The 19325-nt window shown below is 41.2% G+C and overlaps 1 protein-coding gene across 15 annotated transcripts in view; it reads left to right on the top strand.

Annotated features, from left to right (window-relative positions):
• The window catches only part of LPP (LIM domain containing preferred translocation partner in lipoma), a 733292-nt gene that overhangs the window by 200669 nt on the left and 513298 nt on the right, over window positions 1-19325 (top strand). Inside the window, exon 1 of one of the 15 annotated variants that reach the window (XM_032298543.1) lies at window positions 17334-18804. The exons of 13 other annotated variants lie outside the window; for them this stretch is intronic. In XM_032298543.1, coding sequence (XP_032154434.1) covers window positions 18766-18804 — 39 coding nt within the window. In that variant the 5' untranslated portion in view covers window positions 17334-18765. Of the gene's footprint in view, window positions 1-17333; window positions 18805-19325 lie in introns of those variants that run through there. One more of the 15 variants, XM_032298542.1, reaches the window with a different exon arrangement.

Genomic DNA, 19325 nt, shown 5'->3' with positions numbered 1-19325 from the left:
CCTTCCTTCCTTCCTTCCTTCCTTTCTTTCTTTCTTTCTTCTTTCTTCTTTTCTTTCTTTCTCTTTTCTTTTCTTTTCTTTTTTCTTTTCTTTCATTTCGCTCTTATTACCCAGGCTGGAATGCAATGGCGCAATCTTGGCTCACCGCGACCTCTGCCTCTTGGGTTCAGGCAATTCTCCTGCCTCAGCCTCCTGAGTAGCTGGGGTATCTTTCTTTAAGTAGAGAAATCTTCTTCTATAAACTGTCATTTCTCTTTCGAGTTTTTAAAAGGCCATTGTCTTCTAGGGAAAACCAATTTCATTTTTAGCATAGAGACATGAGATGTCCTTAAAACTTAGATGGACTCCAGGTATCTTTATTAATTTCATGAAGATGTGGCACAGAGGGTTCTGGCTGGCTTCTGCTCTCATGTTTATTAAAAGACTGTGGATTCCCTTGCAGTTCTTCCTGTAAGAGCTTATTTGACGCTGACATCATCACTCTCCTCCACCCGCCTCCTGCCCTTTTCTAAACCAGTGAATTATAGGAATCTGAGAGTGAGCTCCTAGCTGGCTGTTCACAGCACATAGTGGGGGAACATTAAAAAAGAGAAGACAGATAAGGGATTTAACAAGCAAGAGGGCAGAAGAATCATAGCCAAAGCAATGAAGTCTAGTTCAAGACCTGCAATTCCCTGTTGCTGCGCTATGCAGCATTAATAGCAGCATCTCTCCCTCTTTCGGACCCTTCTCTCTTATTTCAGGCCCTTCTGCCTTATTCTTGTGGGAGTGGGCTGGGACTGGGAAACAGCTAGTATAATCATTGCCAAAATGAAACTCATATGTACGTGGGGACTTCCAGGTCTGGAGAAGAGTGAGAAGAGTGTAGTGATTGTTATCTATCTGATAGAAGATTACTTAGAGACCATTGGACCTAAGCACTTACCTTGATCCTCATAGTACAGAGGTTCAAAGAGTAGAAATCAGTTTGCTAAGTCTGAGGTTCAAATCCTGGCTCTAATTAATTTGCTATGAGTTTAGTGAATGCCTTTTTTCTGAGCTGCACTTTCTCCATCTGTGAGATGGGAGGAGGAGGGTGGTATAGATGATGTCACATGAACCACAACTCCGATTTTCATGAGTTTCAGATTTGCCCAAGGACCCGCAGGGAATTTGCAGCCAAGCCAGGTCTTGAATTCAGAGCCCGTTTTTCTGATTTGAGATGGTCATCTTGTAAGTTCTACTACTCATACTTTCTAAACTGTGTATTTACAGCTTTCAGCCTTGTTTTATTAAATTTATATATTTTTTAATTTGACATCCCTTTCTGTCCAGGGTCCTATCTAAAGTAGTAGTTCTTTATTTTTGAGACTGAGTCTCACTCTGTCACCCAATCTGGAGTGCAGTGGCATAATCTCAGTTCACTGCAACCTCTACCTCCTGAATTCAAGCAATTCTCCTGTCTCAGCCTCCCAAGTAGCTGGGACTACAAGTGCACAACACCATGCCTGGCTAGTTTTTGCATTTTTTTTTTTTTAAGTAGAGATGGGTTTTTACCAAATTAGTCAGGCTGGTCTTGAACTCCTGATCTTAGGAGTCCACCTGCCTTGGCCTGCCAAAGTGCTGGGATTACAGGTGTGAGCCATCGTGCCTGGCACAAAGTAATAGCTCTTGGTGTATGTGTGTGTATATTTGTGTGCGCATGTGCATACACATGAGCCTGTGTTTGGGGCAGACGTGATGATTATGGAATTTGCAGAAACTCAGATGAATTTCTGAAATAGTTGGAAAATGAGGAACTTCAGAAACTGCTATTGACAAGTTTAGAAGGTTTGTAGATGCTCTCTGAAGGCCATCCATGAGTTAAGCAACAGTTTTTTTTTTTTCTATATAGGAAGTATGAGATGACATTTGAGTGACATACATTTCCTTTTGCTGTTGGACTTTCCCCATAGATCACCTTTTGTTGTATTCTGAGTGTTAGGCTCATTTTGTAGCATGACTCTTGGCGTGTATGTGTCTCAAACTACTAAGTGATATTTTAATATTGAAACTCTTAGTCTACTTCATTCATTCATTCATTCATGCACTCAAATGCAGTTTTAATCCAGAATATGCTAAATGCTAGACATCTTAGTACATTATTGTATATAATCCTATGAAATAGAAAATCGTTTTTCCCATTTGTAGGTGCTCAGAGAGGTTGAATAATTTTGCCCAAAATTTTACAGCTAATAAATACAAAGTCTTGATTTAAATCCATATTTACTCCAAAATATGTGAATGCCTCCAGAGATAACATTGAAAACAAATAGGAGCAATGATACAAGTTCATAAATCATGGAAATTTCTGGTAGAAAATGGTAGATGGGCCCCAGAGGAATACAGAAAATGTGTACTCCGGGAGTTCAGGGAGGGACAAGATCACACATTATGAATCACTTTATATAATAATCCATTAACTACATGTTTATCTGGCTCCTTACGGTAGAATTAAAAAATGTTAGATAATCATATGAAACACATTATACATATCTCTGTGTTTTTCTTGTTCTTCAAACTTCTGTCAGGTTAGTGCTCTCAATATCTTTATCTGGCGAGTGAGATTAGGAGACAAAGAGCAGTTAGGGTCATAGTGCCCTGATCATACTGAGTTTTCAATTGCGTTGGAATTCCAGTGCTTTGGGGCATCAGCTTTGTTTTTTTCCCCCCCTGTTATATTGAGCATGAGACCTTTAACAGAGATAACTTCTGACTGCACCCAGATCAGCACAAATGCAGATGTCAGCAGCTAGAATTTGGATCCTGCCAAGCTGTAATGACTGCCACATGTGTGAAGCTAAAACTTAGCGCTTGATGACCCACCGTGAGTGTATGTAGGGGCCAGAAGAGTGAAAGCCAGTGTCAGCGATGGAAGAGGTCTCGGAGCTTGTCAGCGGCAATACCTTCACCTTGCAGATGCAAAAATGGGGCATCTAGAAGGGGCAAAACTTACTAAAATTTACGCAGCAGGTTCACTGCTCCCTGAGAACTATGGCAAAACAAGAACTAGGCTTTCTACTGGCAATCTACAATAGATCTACCTGTATTTCCCACCTTCCCTTTGGCATATACACATACTGATAGTCTTGACAGGCAGATAACCCTGTATTTGAAGGTCTGCATGATTAGTTGTGTGGCCTTGGATAAAGTACATGATTTACTTGAGTCTCAGGTTTGTTGTCCATAAAATAGAAACTATACCGTTTTTTTTTTTGAGATGGAGTCTCACTCTTGTTGCCCAGGCTGGAGTGCAATGGCGTGACCTTAGCTCCCTGCAATCTCCACCTCCTGGATTCAAGTGATTCTCTTGCCTCAGCTTCTGCACTATCTGGGATTACAGACACCTGCCACCATACTCGGCTAATTTTTTTTTATTTTTTTATTTTTAGTAGAGAGGAGGTCTTGAACTTCTGACCCTAGGTGATCCACCTGCCTCAGCCTCCCAAAGTGCTGGTATTACAGGTGTGAGCCCCTGTGCCTGGCTGAAACCATACCCTTTTAACAGGAATTTTGTGAGGGTAAATGAAATACCAGTGTCCTGTTCAATATATAGAAATATTATCGCTCATCTGATTAATAATCCTTATCACAGCCCAATGAGACGGGCACAAATGTTCTGCTTTTAAAGATTCTATTTCCTAACTTCATCTTGACACTTGTAAGGCCCTTGCTTCTTAAAGTTTGGTCTGAGGACCAGAATCATCAGCATTACCTGGGAGCTTGTTAGAAATGAAAATCTTGGATCATACTCTAGACCTTCTGAATCAGAGTCTCTATTTTAACAAGGTCCCCAGGTAGTTCATGTGCTCATTAGTGTTTGAGAAACATTCTTTTAGGGCCTTGACCTATTTCAAGGCTATGCCATGGCATGCTGACAATGACTGGCACGCTGCCAGCATTCTTGGGGCATGCTGTACTGTGCCTTGAGATAGTGGGGGCCAGCTGGGGGAGGATCTTGTGAAGTCAATCCCTGGGAATAATGGAAGACTGGATTGAAGGAAACCAGCAGTCTTCATCTTTTTAACACCCTTCATTTCCTCAGAAGTACTATGCGGAAGGGGTCAAACTGGGATTGGATTCTAAGTCTTTCTGATCCAGGGTCCATGTTCTTTTCATTAAACCACGATGTCTCAGTCAAGAGGAATGCTGGGCTGTGGGTGATAACTCTTCATTCCCTGTAGTGCTTTGTGAATATTTCCACACTGGCTGCCTTACGCTATTACTCAGTTCCTCGAGGGGAAGAATTTATTTATTTATTTTTTTTAATTTAAAAAGCCTGAGTTGAAAGCCAGGATCCTGCAGCTTAATCAGTTATTTTTGTTTTTTAATGAGGGTGACTATTGTGAAATAAGTGATTATTAATTACTCAAAACTAATGAAATATTTTGGTTTCCTTGCTAAAAAAGCATCTGGACACTGAAAGAAAGCATATGGGTGCTTTTCGGGACGCATATTGGTGAATGGACAAATTACAATGGTGCCAATATGCCTTTGCTGTCTGGCTGGGGCCATCACAATGTCTGCTGGCATCTGAGTCTTTGTGTGTTTAAAGGGATTTTTAAAAGTTCCCATGTGATATGTGCCTTGGGCTGCCTCTGGAGTTACACAGTGCTGTCTCATCAATCTTTCTGCCTTGCCTTCACTCAGACATTCCTGGTTCTGTGGCTCTTTCTTTCCAGATGCCTCTTATCCTCTGGAGTAGATTGAATGGGCCTGCCCCATGATGGCAGGTATTGAGACTCTGTCTATACGACCTTTTACCACAGTGGTAAAAGCAGTAGCCTGAAAGGCGGCAGAACTGAGATCTGTTTGCTCCATCAGGGACTGTGTGTGAGGCCCTTGGCCAGCTGTTGAATTGCCGTACTGCAAATTTCTTACTTGTAAAATGGGAATGATAATACTAGTGCTCCTAAGCTCACAAACATGGCTGTTCATCCAATTTGCAATCCATGCCCTTTGCTCTTCCTCTTCTTTCCTTTATGCCTCTTCTCCTTTGCTATACATTCAGCTCGTCTAGTAGAAAGCTTGATGGATTTGGAGGTGGCCGAAACTATTTTGCCTGCTCTGCGGATTGCACACCTAGGCTTGTCAGAGGTAACAGGGCATGTTTTAGAAGATTCTTGGCTGAGTGTCCGTGAACTGTGGCTCTCAGACCAACGTGCCTAGAAATCATTTACTCAACACCTACAAGCAAGTAGCTTGCTAAGAAATGGAAGGAGGGAACCGGCAGGACTGTGGAGGTAAGTTTCATTCAGGGCCAATCAAGACTTGGTGTGATGTGTAAGCTCAGTAATTATACTTTGAAAGAGACAGAATTTGGAAAACTACCCCTCCCCTTCCTCCTTCCCTTCCCCCCCTCCCCTCCCCTTCCCCCTTCCCCTCCCCTCCCCTCCCTTTCTTTTTTTGGCAGAGTTTTGCTCTTGTTGCCTAGGCTGCAGTGCAATGGAGCCATCTTGTTCACTGCAACTTCCGCCTCCTGGGTTCAAGCAATTCTGCCTCAGCCTCCCAAGAAGCTGGGATTGCAGGCATGTGCCACCACACTCAGCTAATTTTGTATTTTTAGTAGAGTTAGGGTTTCACTATGTTGGTCAGACTGGTCTCGAACTCCTGACCTCAGGTGATCCACCCGCCTCAGCCTCCCAAAGTGCTGGGATTACAGGCATGAGCCACTGTGCCTAGCCGGAAAAGTTTCTTATTGTTGGTTTCTTATAGAACCAGGGACAAAAATTGGCTTTGAAAGATTATTAATTACACTGTGATAAGATAGTACAAGGATTTGAAGATTAAGTTTCTGGCAGGCCAAAACCAGCTTGCAGCAGGACTCAGAAGCAGGTAAGTATCAGGCATGTCTGAAGAACTGGGCATCAATCACAGACATGTGTAGTTGAGAGAAATCACTTCCTTTTGGTGAATCTTAGACTCTATCTGCAAAATGTGAGCTTTGAACATGATCGTTCACAGAAAACCTCAAGAACTGTAGCCGAAGCTCTCTAGTCTCTTATCCCACAGCCAGTTTATCCACTTAGCAAAACCCTGGAACTTGAGTAGCAGCCGTGGAGCAATGCCTAGGACCCAGTGTCCTGTCCTTATTTTATATTCTCCTGACTACCCACAGAGCAAGCATTACGATGAAGATAGGTGGTGTGGACATTATTATTCTACTCTTTGGTGTCTGAAACACAGGACGTTAAAGTAATATAAGACATAAATAAGGGATTTGACTATCCCAGATATCGATCACCCTTTTGCCACAGAGGGCCAGCTCTTATAAAATGTGCCCCCCACGATTTTGCCTGTGTGGGCCTTGCTTTCCTGCGTGAGGAACCAGCATGTATCTCTTCTCCCACGCAAGTCTTCCCTGACTGCTCCTTGGCTCTGGAATTCAGTCTTAGCAATGGACTTTTTTTTATAATTAAACTTTCTTTCGTATTGTCATCTTTTCATGTTTCCACCCCATCTGATCCCTCATACATATCGTAAGAGCTTTTAATTTAAGGATTACTTTCTGCTTCTCTGAGTTGCCTGTAGCTCCTGGTACAGGGCCCTAGACGTAGTGCTCTGTAGAGAAGCAATGACTATGCTCTTCACAGTTTTTCTCTCTGCTTATTCCTTGTTTCTGAGATGGATATGAGACTTAGAGGCTTAAAAATTTTCCAAACTGGAAAGGAAGTTCAAAGCTATCTAGTCCAGCTCCCCCACCCCAGGGAATAAATGACTTACTTAAATATACCTGCATAGTGGCAAGTCTGCAAATCATGCCCTCATCTCACCAGGCATTAGAGAGATGCTTGGCACCTGAGTCTCTTCTTAGGACTCAAGAGGCTTTGTCTGGAGTCCTTCTTTCTATGAAGACCACTAAGAATAAAGGTGATACATGTGGTGCTGCTGCTGTATTCAACAGATGGAAAGAAGTAGACATTCATTGCAAGTCTGTCATGTGACAGGCCTTGTGACAGGTGTTTTCACATCGTTTAGCTTGGTCAGTCCTCAAATGCTAGAATTTCCATCCTTCCATGAGGGAGTCAGATTGTTTCTAAACAGGACATTTAGCTGAAGCCCTTTCCTGTAAGCCCTGAAAGGCACTCTGTAGTGGATAGATGCTTTCCTCCTAGAACACGGGTGTAGGGCTCTGCAGAGTACCATGCATGACTCTTCTAAATATGGATTGTAGCGACTGTGAAAATACACAGAAGCTCTGATCAAAATTGGCGTTGGGGGACCTGTGGTCACCTGAGTATAAGAGAAGACTGAGCTCTTCCACTTTCCTTTCCACACATACATTCTGAGTCTTTGGAGAGTAGCAACCTGGTTGCCTCATTCTTGAGAGTCTGTAGCATTGGCTTTTACTTGCACTTACTACATCTTACTTCTGCCTCTTCTCTGGCTCACCTTGACTTCAGTGTGTATTATTTTCTCCCTCGTCGTCATTTTTCTTCTGTTACTTTTGCTACTCCCTCTGCCTCCTTCTCCTCAGTTAACCTTGGGTGGCCTCAGGTCTTGAGGCTCGGTGATGGCAGAGTCTTCTGTACTGGACTGTGAAAATTCTGGCAGGGAAGATGATACACAAATCTGTTAAATACACAGTAAAAATAGCTTATGATCTATGGGACTCGGTATTAAGCAAGATGACATTAACGAGGTTTGAGTGCTGTTCTGAAATGCGGCAGCTGCACACGCATGTTGGCTGCTTCTCCTCCCCACCTTTGGCAGCTTGTGAGCAGTGCTGCCATGACACTCCTTGGGCTCTGTTTAGATCAGCTATTTTCTGAAGGAGTCACTGACCTTCCCCACAATAGAAACTGTCGGTGTGGTCACGTCAGTGCCTCTTCGGGAGCTGTGTGACTGGCGAGCCCCCAGTTGCCACTTGGAAATTGTTGGAAACTGTAGATCCCGCACAGACATTGGATGTTCAGGAGCAAGAAGGGCTTGCGAATGTCTCATACTCTTATTTGATGTGTGAGGAGGGTGAGGTGCATTGTGTGGAGATGACTTGCTTAAGGCCACAGAGTGCATAGAGAGAAGGCTGGGATAGGAGCTCAGGTCTTGTTTCCCTGCTTTGTGATGTTCCAGCTGTGCAGCGCTGAGCCCTGCCTGAGCGCCCTCTTCAGCCCTGAAAGCTGCGGAGGGATGGGCTGACACCGCCATGTCTGGGAGTGGGCAGAGAAGGTGAAGAAATAGAGACAGTCTCAGTGCAGAGGCAGGCGTGGGAAAGTGAGGGGGAGTAAGATGTCCAGAGTAAATGGCCAAGGTGCCACTCAGCAATGTCCATCCACTGAAACTTTTCTAGGGGAGAACTTTTCTATCAGATTTCACAGATAGGCTCCTTGAGAAGCGAGTGCTTAAAGGTACTGGGGGGGAAAAATGTCGTGTTCTTTATTGCTCTGAACCCTTTTCTGACCTCATGTTAGACCTCACCTAAAACTTCCACAAGAGCGATTCATTGTCATTACTAGGCTTTTTTTTGAGTACTTTATAACATCAAGTATTTTTCCAATAGTTTATATGTGAAATGTGGTCTCCACCACAAGATTACAGAGACTTTGGGCGCAGAAATTGTGACTTAAATCGGCCTTCCTCCCCTCTACTTTATATTCTTGCCCTACCTTGTAATCAGGCACCTGGCAGAGATCTAAACACAGGATGAGTATCAGTAACTTTTTGTTGAGTTGAACTTAGTTGGATTCCAATGACCTCTAAAAAATGTTTAGTAATTGCTGGCGAAAATTGGCAATTAATGATTTTTTGGAGCAATGTTCTCATCAAATTAGATTCTGTTAAGAATTCTCATGTGTGATTATTTTTCATAAACCGAATACACTGTCTACTATTATCCTCATTTTACAATGAAGAAATAAAAGTCAAGCGACTGCTCAAATTTACCTCTAGGAGCAAGTGATGGGAGATTTGATTTGCATTTAGATTTTCTGTTTCCAAATACTGTAATGTTACTTTTAATTACCCCCACTCCATACTGGAGAGGTCTTATTTCATAGACAGTGGTTCAGCCTTTCCTGAGGAGTCCTCAGTCTTTTTATGTTGTAATCTACCTCCTGAAGAGTTTGGGAAAAGAATTGCGTGGTCTCAGGTTTAAATGGTGGTATACTTTGGTCAACACTTTAGCTTTTTTATTTTCAGACTAAAGGAAAATACTGCATTTCTGTTTTCTTTAATTTCCTTGATTTGAAATAAGCCTTGAACTACTTTGTAAGGCTCCTTTAACTTTTAACACAATTAGGTACGTATATAATATAAAGAAAAAGGCACTCTGCCCCAAATGAATTGACTAATTTAGCTAAGAATAAAACTAGACCACTGTGTTTGTGTGTGTGTGTGTGTGTGTGTGTGTGTGTGTGTGTGTGTGTTTTCTTTTTGGTTTCAAAAGAAAGGTGCAGAAATTTTTGAGTGCTACATCCAAAACCCAGATTTTGTTTGATATTGATGTTCTGTAGGTTTTTCTCTGTATTTGCCACATTCATTAGATGATATTCATCATACTTTCCTAACTTTTTTAGGATTTAGATGAGTTTTGTTGACAACATTCTGCATTCTTTCCGGAAAAAAAAAATAAAAAAACAATGCAAATGTTGAGTAGTCTTCTTTTTTTTAGTGTATATTCCCAGGAAGAACATCATTGCTTGATTTAAATTTTAGTATGGAGACAAAGCTGATCTGTAGTAAATGTAGCATCTTGTTAAATGTAGGTTTCATGTTTCTTTCTTGTACCTTCCCAGGCTTTTAAGGAGGAGGGCAAGTTGAATAATAATGACATAATGTCCAGAGAGAAAGTTGAATACGTAAGAGAAAGATGCATGTCGGCCTATGTCTGTACTTTGTGTGTGTGTCTGTGTGTGTTGGTTTTATTGTTTTAAAAATAACATTTTCTATATTTTCAAAGTATATCATAATTTTGGAATTATCAAAGAAAAGTTGATATTGACACGGGCTTTTAGTGGGGAGAAATGGATATTTTATCTTTTCTTTTAGTTTCAGGTAAAGTGAAACTTTAGAAAATTATATTATTTGAAGTTAGATGGAAACCACACACTATCTTTATACTTTCTTTCAGAAGAAAGTTTGTCTTAAGAATGTGACCAGCCTTGTAAACTTTCTAAATTTCTTTAGCCCCATTGATACCCATATTTTGCTTAATTTAATTGAATCAGTTTACAGTGAACAATGTCCCTGGGAACATTAATCAGTGAACACACACACACACACACGCACACACACACACACACAGAAAGAAAAAAAAGGAAATAAAAGCATCACTTTGCACCTTCCTCAATTCAAACCTGTCTGCTTTACTCTAGAATTTTGGATGTGTGTGTGTGTTTCTTCCAGTAGCTTGGGAGCACCCTGAAGACAGAAGAGTTGTTTTATGTATGTTCGTCATAATGATTTTGCGAACTCAGGTGTAGTAAGGTAAAATGCCCCTGGTAAAATCACTTGCCGGGAGTTTTCAGAATCTGTTTAGAAGTCATTCCATTACTCTTGAAATCCCTCTGCTTTATAGACTCAGAAATGAGGAAAGTCCATCTGCCTACTTGTCATAGAAATGGGTACTTTAAGAGTGAAATAGCCTGTTTACATACTGGCTCAAACTGTCAATGTAGGAAAAGGTTTCATATATTATAAAATGTTACAGAGCTAGAAAAAATATACACAAGTAATATATAGAGTGCATATATATGTACATATATATGATCTGTTCCTTGTCACAATATTTAACCCAAAGTGCTATTTACAGTAATGAATCAAAATGTCAGTCTTAAAAATATGAAGTGTCAAAGTGTTCCCACGTTGTAGAAAAGTTTGATGTGACAGTTTGTTAATCATATGACTCTTCTATCAATGTGTCTCACAATGTCTTTTCCTCAACACTCTCTCTTAGGCTCCTCACACTTTTTTCGTGAATTCCTAGCTTACGTTACTAACCCAAGGAGCACATTTGAGTTACATGTCTCCCACACCTCACACAAAGGCTGCTATGTTTTGCTGTACTTAAAACTGAATGGATTTTACATTATTTTAGAGTGGCTTGATTTTGTGCCTGCCACATTTGTGGATAGTAGCTAAAATTTTTTCTCTACTGTAATTTTGCTGTTTTCACTGTAGAATCATCAAATGAAACTTTAACTTACAGTACGGATTTTTTTTAGTTTCTCCAAGCTGAGTTTCCCAAAATGTTAGATGTCCTCATTTGCTAGCGTCCATTCATTGAACTTGGACACAGTTTTTAATTTTTCTCAGCACATTGATTATCCTAACTTCTTTTTCCTTTAAAAGGGCAGAGTCTTAGGACATAAATACTATATATTTGGAAAAAGGCAACATGGTTTCTTTCGGGAGGACTTTTGGCCATGCTACTCACTAGTTTGTGGATCACGCTTAATCTCTGTGCCTCAGTATCTTCTGAAGAATTTTTAAGGGTGAAATTAGATTAGATCAGTGAATTTTTAAACTTATGCTCTAAGAAGCTCAAGGGTTCTGGGTAGAAATGAAGCTCCAATGATGGAGTGTGGGGTGGGCAATGAGGACTCCGGGCCCTTCAAACCAAGCAGTTCTGCTATTGGTTTGTTAAAATTTAGAGTTTTAGAAACTGTTTCACTTAAGTAAAGGTTCTACTGGTTAACCTGCCTACCTGTTGGTATCACTGTCTTAGGTGATCTAGAGTCAGTGGCTTATTCCCCACAAGCATTCAGTGGGCAACTGTGGCAATGGATCTTGGCTAACCTGGACACTATGGACATTCTTTCAGTGGAAAAGAATTCTCCATACTTCCGTTTGAGATAAGATCTATTAAATGAGACCTCATTTGTTTCTGATTTTAATCTTTACATCGTTTTAGTTTTAATAAACTTCCCAACTTTCTAGATTTTCAGCTTGACAAATACCATTATTTAGAGTGAATACAGACAAAGGTAAGGCTAAAAGGTTTGGCTGGAATTTCAACTGCTTCTCATCAACGGTATAACCACTCTGGGGAGGAGCGTGGACGCCCACAACTTGAACTTTTTATTCTGTTGCTTTCCATCCTCAGGTGTCTCCCCTCTTTTCCATACGTGTGCAACCACCACCATGATTATCTTTGTATGGCATATCTTTATGTGTCTGCAGACCTGGTGGAGCAGCAAAATAAAAAGTTGTGAGTTACAAACCAAGGTAGAGACTGTAAGAAGGACAGAAATGATTAAGGGGCATGAGTGAGTGACTCTAACAAAAAGCCTTTATGTATGAACATAAAAAAAAATCACATTGAAGAAAGTATTTTTCATGGATAGAAAACCTCTCCAAAGACAGGAAAGAAAGTGAATGGCTGTTTCGCTAGATGCTGAAACATCATTTCCAAAGCTCCTCAGGAATCAAACTATGGGATTAGATTGAACTCTTTTAATAGCTGAAATCCAGAAGGGAGAGAGTGGTTAAGTCTATAGTTTTATGAATGACGCTGAACTCTTTCTCACAATAAAATGCTCCTCTAGTAACAAATCTCTTAGAGGCTATGTGAGCCCAGAAACAGCAGTTGCCTGCTGAGTCAAGAATATATATATATTTTTTTAAGTTACATGTCAGTCACTTGGGGGAGGCACCTAGATTTAGGCCCGGTGTTGGGGAGGGGTCATCCAAAATCCATGTACAAGATATTTATACAAAACTCCGGAGTGATTCCTTGTTCGTTCTCTGAAGAAACTGGTGAGATGAGGCAAGCATTCTAAACAAATGTTGAGCTCTAAAAATATAGTTGTAAATAAAACAGAAAGCATTCTGAGTATAGTTTTGGCCAAAATAGAATAGTATAATAAATCATTTGGCTGGAGGGTATGACATGAGAATAAACAAAAAAACCAGCATGTTTGCCATCTTTTCTGTTTATTTAACTTTTGCATCAAACCCCTTCTGCCTCCTTTTTCTCCTTGCTAGAGTGTAGAAGGATCTTGAATTCAGGGCCCCGTCTGTCTTGTTTTCCAGTTGCCTGGAGTCACACCTGGCTTATTTATGAGCTTAATAAATATTATGAATGGATGAGCAATTTTGAAGGATAGCATATTGAAGGAAAGAAATGATGTAAATCTGAAAAATTCTGACATGGACGTTTCTAGATTCTCTGGGACTTCTACTAAATGCCTATTGATTTAGGTAGCATTCTGATCATTACCTCACTCATTCCTTTCAGCCAGCCTCTGAGGCAGGTACTGTTATCATCACCATTTCACAGATGAAAAATTGCGAACCAGAGATGTTACATAATTTGCCCAAGATTACATAATAATGGTATAATAGCTAAAGACAGGATTCGAACTCAGGTAGCCTGGCTCCAGCAGCTTCCCTCTTAACTACACAGCTACATTGTCTCCACACTGTGATTATAATTATAACTGCCTATTCTGCTTTCCTGTATGTTGTGAGACTGAGTTTAGGTATGAAAGTATTAGGGAAGGGGTATACCGACTAGTGAAGGCAAGACAACACACAAACAACTACAAGTTAAAGTAGAAACTTGCAGAGAAAGTTTGAAAAGAAAACAAGAACCATCTTTTTTCACTGAGGTGAAGGGCAGGTATCAAATAAGTCTTTATGGGGGGAGTGACTTGGCCTTGAATGCGTAGAATTATAGTAAAGGGAGATGCTTTCCAAGTAAACAGAATAAACAACGGAAGAGGTGCCAATCTAATGCTGTTGAGTTTAGCAGATTCTTTCCAAAATAGCATGCACTGAGAAGTGGGAAGTCGAGTGGGCTTGTGGTGGAAGGAGGGGAATCCCTGGGAAGGGATCTGAGTGGGAAGTTGAAAATGTCACAGAAGCATCTCTTCACAGTCTCTCTGGAGGTCAACCTTGGGCAAAACCCTGCCTTACTTTTACCCTGCTTTAACCTAGTGTGTTTTGATGCATTGTCCACAAAGATGAGTCCAAGGACACACCACTCAGGAATAGTGGCCACACAAGTCTGGACAATGCCATCCTCTGGTGCTCTCTCAGACAATGTAGGTTAAGATGCCCAGTCTTTGAGGAAGTCCCGTGGGACAGCAATCATCTTGCTTTCTTTGACCGTAGACCTGGTTTGTTGTTTTTACTTTGAGCAACCACTGTTAACATCACTTAGAAGACACGGGTCGGAAGACCTCTTCCAGCCAACCAGCTGGACTAATTTGTGTAAAATAATCCAACAAGTTGTGCTTCTGCTAAACACAGGTCATCTCAGAGTAAAACTTGGTCCATCATAAGGATGGCCAACAGTCCTCTTCTGAAAGAAGTTAGAGCACGTTTGCCTGTAGAAATGGTTATGTGTCAGCTAGAAAGCAAGCCACATCTGAGGTAACAAACTTGAGGAGCAGCAGTCCCTCTGACCAAGTAAAAGTGAGAAGCAGGAATTGAAGGAGTCTCAGCTCTTGAAATAGAATGTGCCTACTGGTGAAAGTTGCCAGCCACAAGAACTCTAGCTGGCTGCCCTGAGAACATATTAGGAGAAAACATGGTTAAAGTCAGCAGCTGACCTACTAGCTGCAGAGACAGCTCAATATTTTTTATTCTTTCACCCTGCATTGACCCAAAAGGGAAAGAGAGGCAGTAAGTGGGCTGTAAAGAGTGTTTATTCCATGCTGGGCAGGTCGTTAGAATTTTTATGTCACTGTTTACAATAGCAAAGACTTGGAACCAACCCAAATGCCCATCGATGATAGACTGGACAGGGAAAATGTGGCACATAGACACCATGAAATACTATGCAGCCATAAAAAACGATGAGTTCGTGTCCTTTGTAGGGACATGGATGAAGCTGGAAACCATCATTCTCAGCAAACTGACACAAGAACAGAAAATCAAACACTGCATGTTCTCACTCATAGGCGGGTATTGAACAATGAGAACACATGGACACAGGGAGGGGAGCATCACACACTGGGGTCTGTGGGGGATAATAGGGGAGGGACAGTGGGGGGTGGGGAGTTGGGGAGGGGTAACATGGGGAGAAATGCCAGATATAGGTGATGGGGAGGAAGGCAGCAAACCACACTGCCATGTGCGTACCTATGCAACAATCTTAATGTTCTTCACATGTACCCCAAAACGTAAAATGCAATTTAAAAAAAAGAATTTGCATGTCAAATTTCCTTAGTTAATCCCTTCAGCTACCCAAGGGAGTCAGGATTATTCATCTCTTCATCTATACGTGGGGACAGTGAATCCAGAGTGCCTTGCTGGTACTGAATAGATCATGTCGTTTTACAACTTGAGCTTTTCCCTTGTCCCTCTCCCTATTTGACTGTCTGCTGAACTCATCTGTCTCCAGGCTGTAAATGAGGTTCTCCTCTGAAGAGCCTCTGAACCCCCTGTAACTCTCGTCTCAAATTGCCTGAGTATACTCTTGTTCTTTAGGTTGATATGTCTTTCTCCCCTTAAGACCTAAAACTTGATCTGGGTTCCTCTAGAGTCCACATGCTTATGTTGCACTGTTCTGCCCACGTTCCGGCCGTCTCCACCATAACATAGGACTTTATGATAGCTTTTTAGACCCAGTCCCTCACAACATCTCTTTTTCAACCCATTATTCTAGACCTTTGCTTGACATATTTTGATGGGTTCTACCTAGTTTTCTGGGTTCTAGGCTTCCTTATTTTTGGTGTCACTTTTCCCCCCTCCTTGTACATGTCTGTTACCTTCTTGCTATTTGCCCAGGTCCTACCTTAACTTTGAAGGAACACTTTTTAAACCCGGCATGCGTCGGAGTTAGGAATCCCACCCTTGGAAGTTATGGGTTAGTAAGCCTGAGAGAGCATGGGAGAATTTGTGTTACAATCCCAGATGATGCTGAAACTGTCATTCTGTGGCCTTATGTTTATTAGTACTTCTTTAAAGCATAGTTCAAGACCTCTGTTTTCCAGGATATTTAACTGGCTATCTTAGTCCAAAGTCTTTCCTTTCTTCGTTGCCTCCTCCTCTCTCTCCTTCCCTTCTTTACTTCTTCCCTTCCTTCCTTCTTTCTCCCACCCACCTCTCTATTTCTTCTCATGAAATCCATATGATGCCCTGTCTGAATTATATAACTTTTTTTTCTTTTTGTGGAGATGGGATCTCACTATGTTGTCCAGGCTGATCTTGAACTCCAGGGCCCAAGTGATCCTTCCACTGAAGCCTTCCGAAGTGCTGGGATTATAGACATGAGCCGCCACACCGGCCTGAATTAGACAACCTTTTATTTATGTGAGTCTTAGAGTCTCCATCTTCCACTTCTTATGCCTGGTAAACACTTTTATTAGGTAAGGGAGACAGCTTTGCATAAATGAACAAACATCTAGATGAAAAGCCTTGAATCCTGAATCACATCTTGCCATTACCTCTTACTAGCTGTGTGTTCTTGGACAAATCGCATCTTATGGACTTGAGTTTTTTTGTCTCTAAAGTGATTATTCCATTTCCTTGCACTGCAGAAGCCCATGAAAAAGATCAAATGAGACAGCAGGTATATAAAGTGCTATGGAAATACAGTGGTACTAGTAGGAAATTATTGTTGATGTTTTCTTCATTTCTGTTCAGTTGACTCATTTGCTTTACCATTAAAGATGAGGTATGAAAGAAATGCTGTTTGTTTTTAATGAAATATGGAATGGTGGGTGGAGCTCATGGGATATGGGGATTTTAGGAAAGCTCTTACAGATTTCTGGAAATGATTTTCATACCAATAGTTGTATGCATAGGTCGAAGAATAATGTTATATTTATACTATAATTTTCTTCGGATAAACTGTGATAAAGATTTTGAATATTACTTTCTGAACTTCTCATGTGCACTTGAAAAGAGCCATGAAATAGTAGTAGTGGTTGCCATTTATAGGAGGCATAGGGTGTTATATTATGGCTAAATTTATATAAATCTTTAAAATTATGTTTTTATTATCACAAAAATACCTAAAAAGGGTACATCCTCTAGCTAGCTAGCTAGCTTGCTTGCTTCCTTCCTTCCTTCCTTCCTTCCTTCCTTCCTTCCTTCCTTCCTTCCTTCCTCTCTCTCTTTCTCCCCTCCCCTCCCCTCTTTTCTTTTCTTTTCTTTTTTTCTTTTTTGACAGAGTCTCACTGTGTTGCCCAGGTTGGAGTGCAGTGCCACAATCTCAGCTCACTGCAACCTCCACCTCCTGGGCTCAAGTGATTCTCCTGCCTCAGCCTCCTGAGTAGCTGGGATTGCAGGTGCCCACCACTACACCAGGCTAATTTTTGTATTTTCAGTAGAGTCAGGGTTTCCCTCTGTTGGCCAGGCTGGTCTCAAACTCCTGACCTCAAGTGATCTGTCCACCTTGGCCTCTCAAAGTGTTGGGATTACAAGCGCGAGCCACTGCGCCTGACACCTTTAGGTATTCTTAAGAAAACATGTCTATTCCTCAAGTGCTTACTCTGCAAAGCCTAGGTCTGCTACCAAGGAATAAAAATATGGCTAAATGTATTTCCTTTCCTCCCAGAGCTCACTATTCTGTAGGGGACATAAACACATAAATAACTAGCTCTTGCACCAAGCAAGATGTACAGTATGATAAAGGAGATGTACAGACAGCAGGCTGTGGGAACCCGAAGGAGGGTTTCTGTGGGCATGAGCATGAAGGAGGGGCTTCCTGAAGGAGAAGGTATTTGAACATTCCTTTTGAAGACTAAAAGGATGTCCGCAAATGAAATTTAGTGTAGAATCATGCCAGATAAAGGGACAGTATGTTAACTATGCTAGGCATTTCTTAAAGTATTTATAGCTGAGGTTATGGGAAAAGAGATACATAGAAATATGAGAATATCTCCTTTGAAGATTCTGATACCCTGATCCATCTGACTATGCTTATTTTACTGCCTTTTGTGCATTTGTCTTTTTCTTTATTAGATATCGTTTTTGCCACTTTCCTTCTGGAATTTTCTTTCCTGGCCGTTAGCTTCTCCCTCCTGCACCATGGCCTCACTCTCACTGCCATGCTCCCTTGGACTTCCTCTTTCTCTTCCTCCTCATACTTTTACATCGCCCTCCATCCTTTACTCCTTAGCTTTCATTTGTATTCGCAGCATTAAAGATAGCCTCTTTTCATTTCCCTGTATTGGTGAGATTGACGTGTTTACAATATGAACACACCGGTTTTCTCTTCTTCAGGCTCTGAATCATCAAGTCCGCAGTGCCACGTCTGGCCAGCACTTCTGTGTGTATAGTGCCTGTTGTGGCTGAGAAGAGATAAGGGCACAGTGGAAGAAAATAAGTTGTTAAAATCTGTTGGAATACATTATCAGCTGCCGGGTTAGTATAAGGATGAAGTGGCCACCATGTTTTGTGGCCAGCATGTCAGAAGCTTTTGATGTTCAGAGCCTTACATTTTGATACTTTAAAACATTGTAATATAAATTCACATCAACTAAATCCGGACAATTTCACCATCCACTACATTATTAATTCTAGATGGGAAAATTCATTAGGGCTTAAATTTTGTTTGAGGCCCAACTGTTTTTTAAATTATTATTACAATGATTTTCTATTTATTATTTTTTTTTTACAACTGATGGGAAGGGAAATTTAACAGCTGTGTGATTAGCAGGGCATGAAATTAAAAATGTTGTGCACAGAATCAAGTGGTTGTTTACTACAGAATCCCTCATCTGAGAATTAAGTGCCATTAAGATCGGCCACAAGATGATATCTTTCACCATTCAAGTTTGGTTTTCACACCTGGTATTTTTCTGCTAAAAGGCCTTTAACCTTTTCTGGAAGGAAAGTGCACGTGGATTCATCATGAAGGTAGCATCAGCATTTCTAATGCTAGTAGTCAAGGTAAGAATCATACTTCTGTCTCTCACAAAAAAATACAGTACAACTAGACGTTCAGCCTCTCTACTGTCAGCAAAGAGTAAGTTCCAATTTGAGGAAGTCAGGTAAATTAGAAAAGGCTGCAGCTGGATTAGTAGCTTCAGTCATTCCCTCTAAAACTTTAGGAGATTCCTATTTCCATAAAGGCAGCTCAGATCCCTGGAGCATGAGTTTACCCTTACATTTTCCTAGGTGTATGGACCGTTTACATCTTTGGTTTCTTTGCAAATGCCCTACTTTGGCTGAGCTCTAGAAAGTACCGTGCCCTTGTTTCTTTGGGCAGGAGGTTGGTGGTCCTCTGTGGAAGTGTGGTCAAGCACGTTAGCTGGGCTGTCTTGGTCGAGGTTTGAAAGCGATGCCATTTGCTTAGGAAAGTTACGTGGACTCTCTGCAGTTCTTTTGCCTCATCGTCCTCCTGCCTAATGAAGGTAATGACAGTGCCTACCTCAAGGATTACTTTGGGGATTAAGAGTTATTACCAAAAA

Source organism: Sapajus apella, unplaced genomic scaffold (genome assembly GCF_009761245.1).
Source record: "Sapajus apella isolate SASKATOON/1434 unplaced genomic scaffold, GSC_monkey_1.0 scaffold38, whole genome shotgun sequence".
NCBI lineage: Eukaryota > Metazoa > Chordata > Mammalia > Primates > Cebidae > Sapajus > Sapajus apella.
The sequence above is the reverse complement of the archived record's forward strand: the minus strand, read 5'-3'. Positions and strand labels throughout refer to the sequence as shown.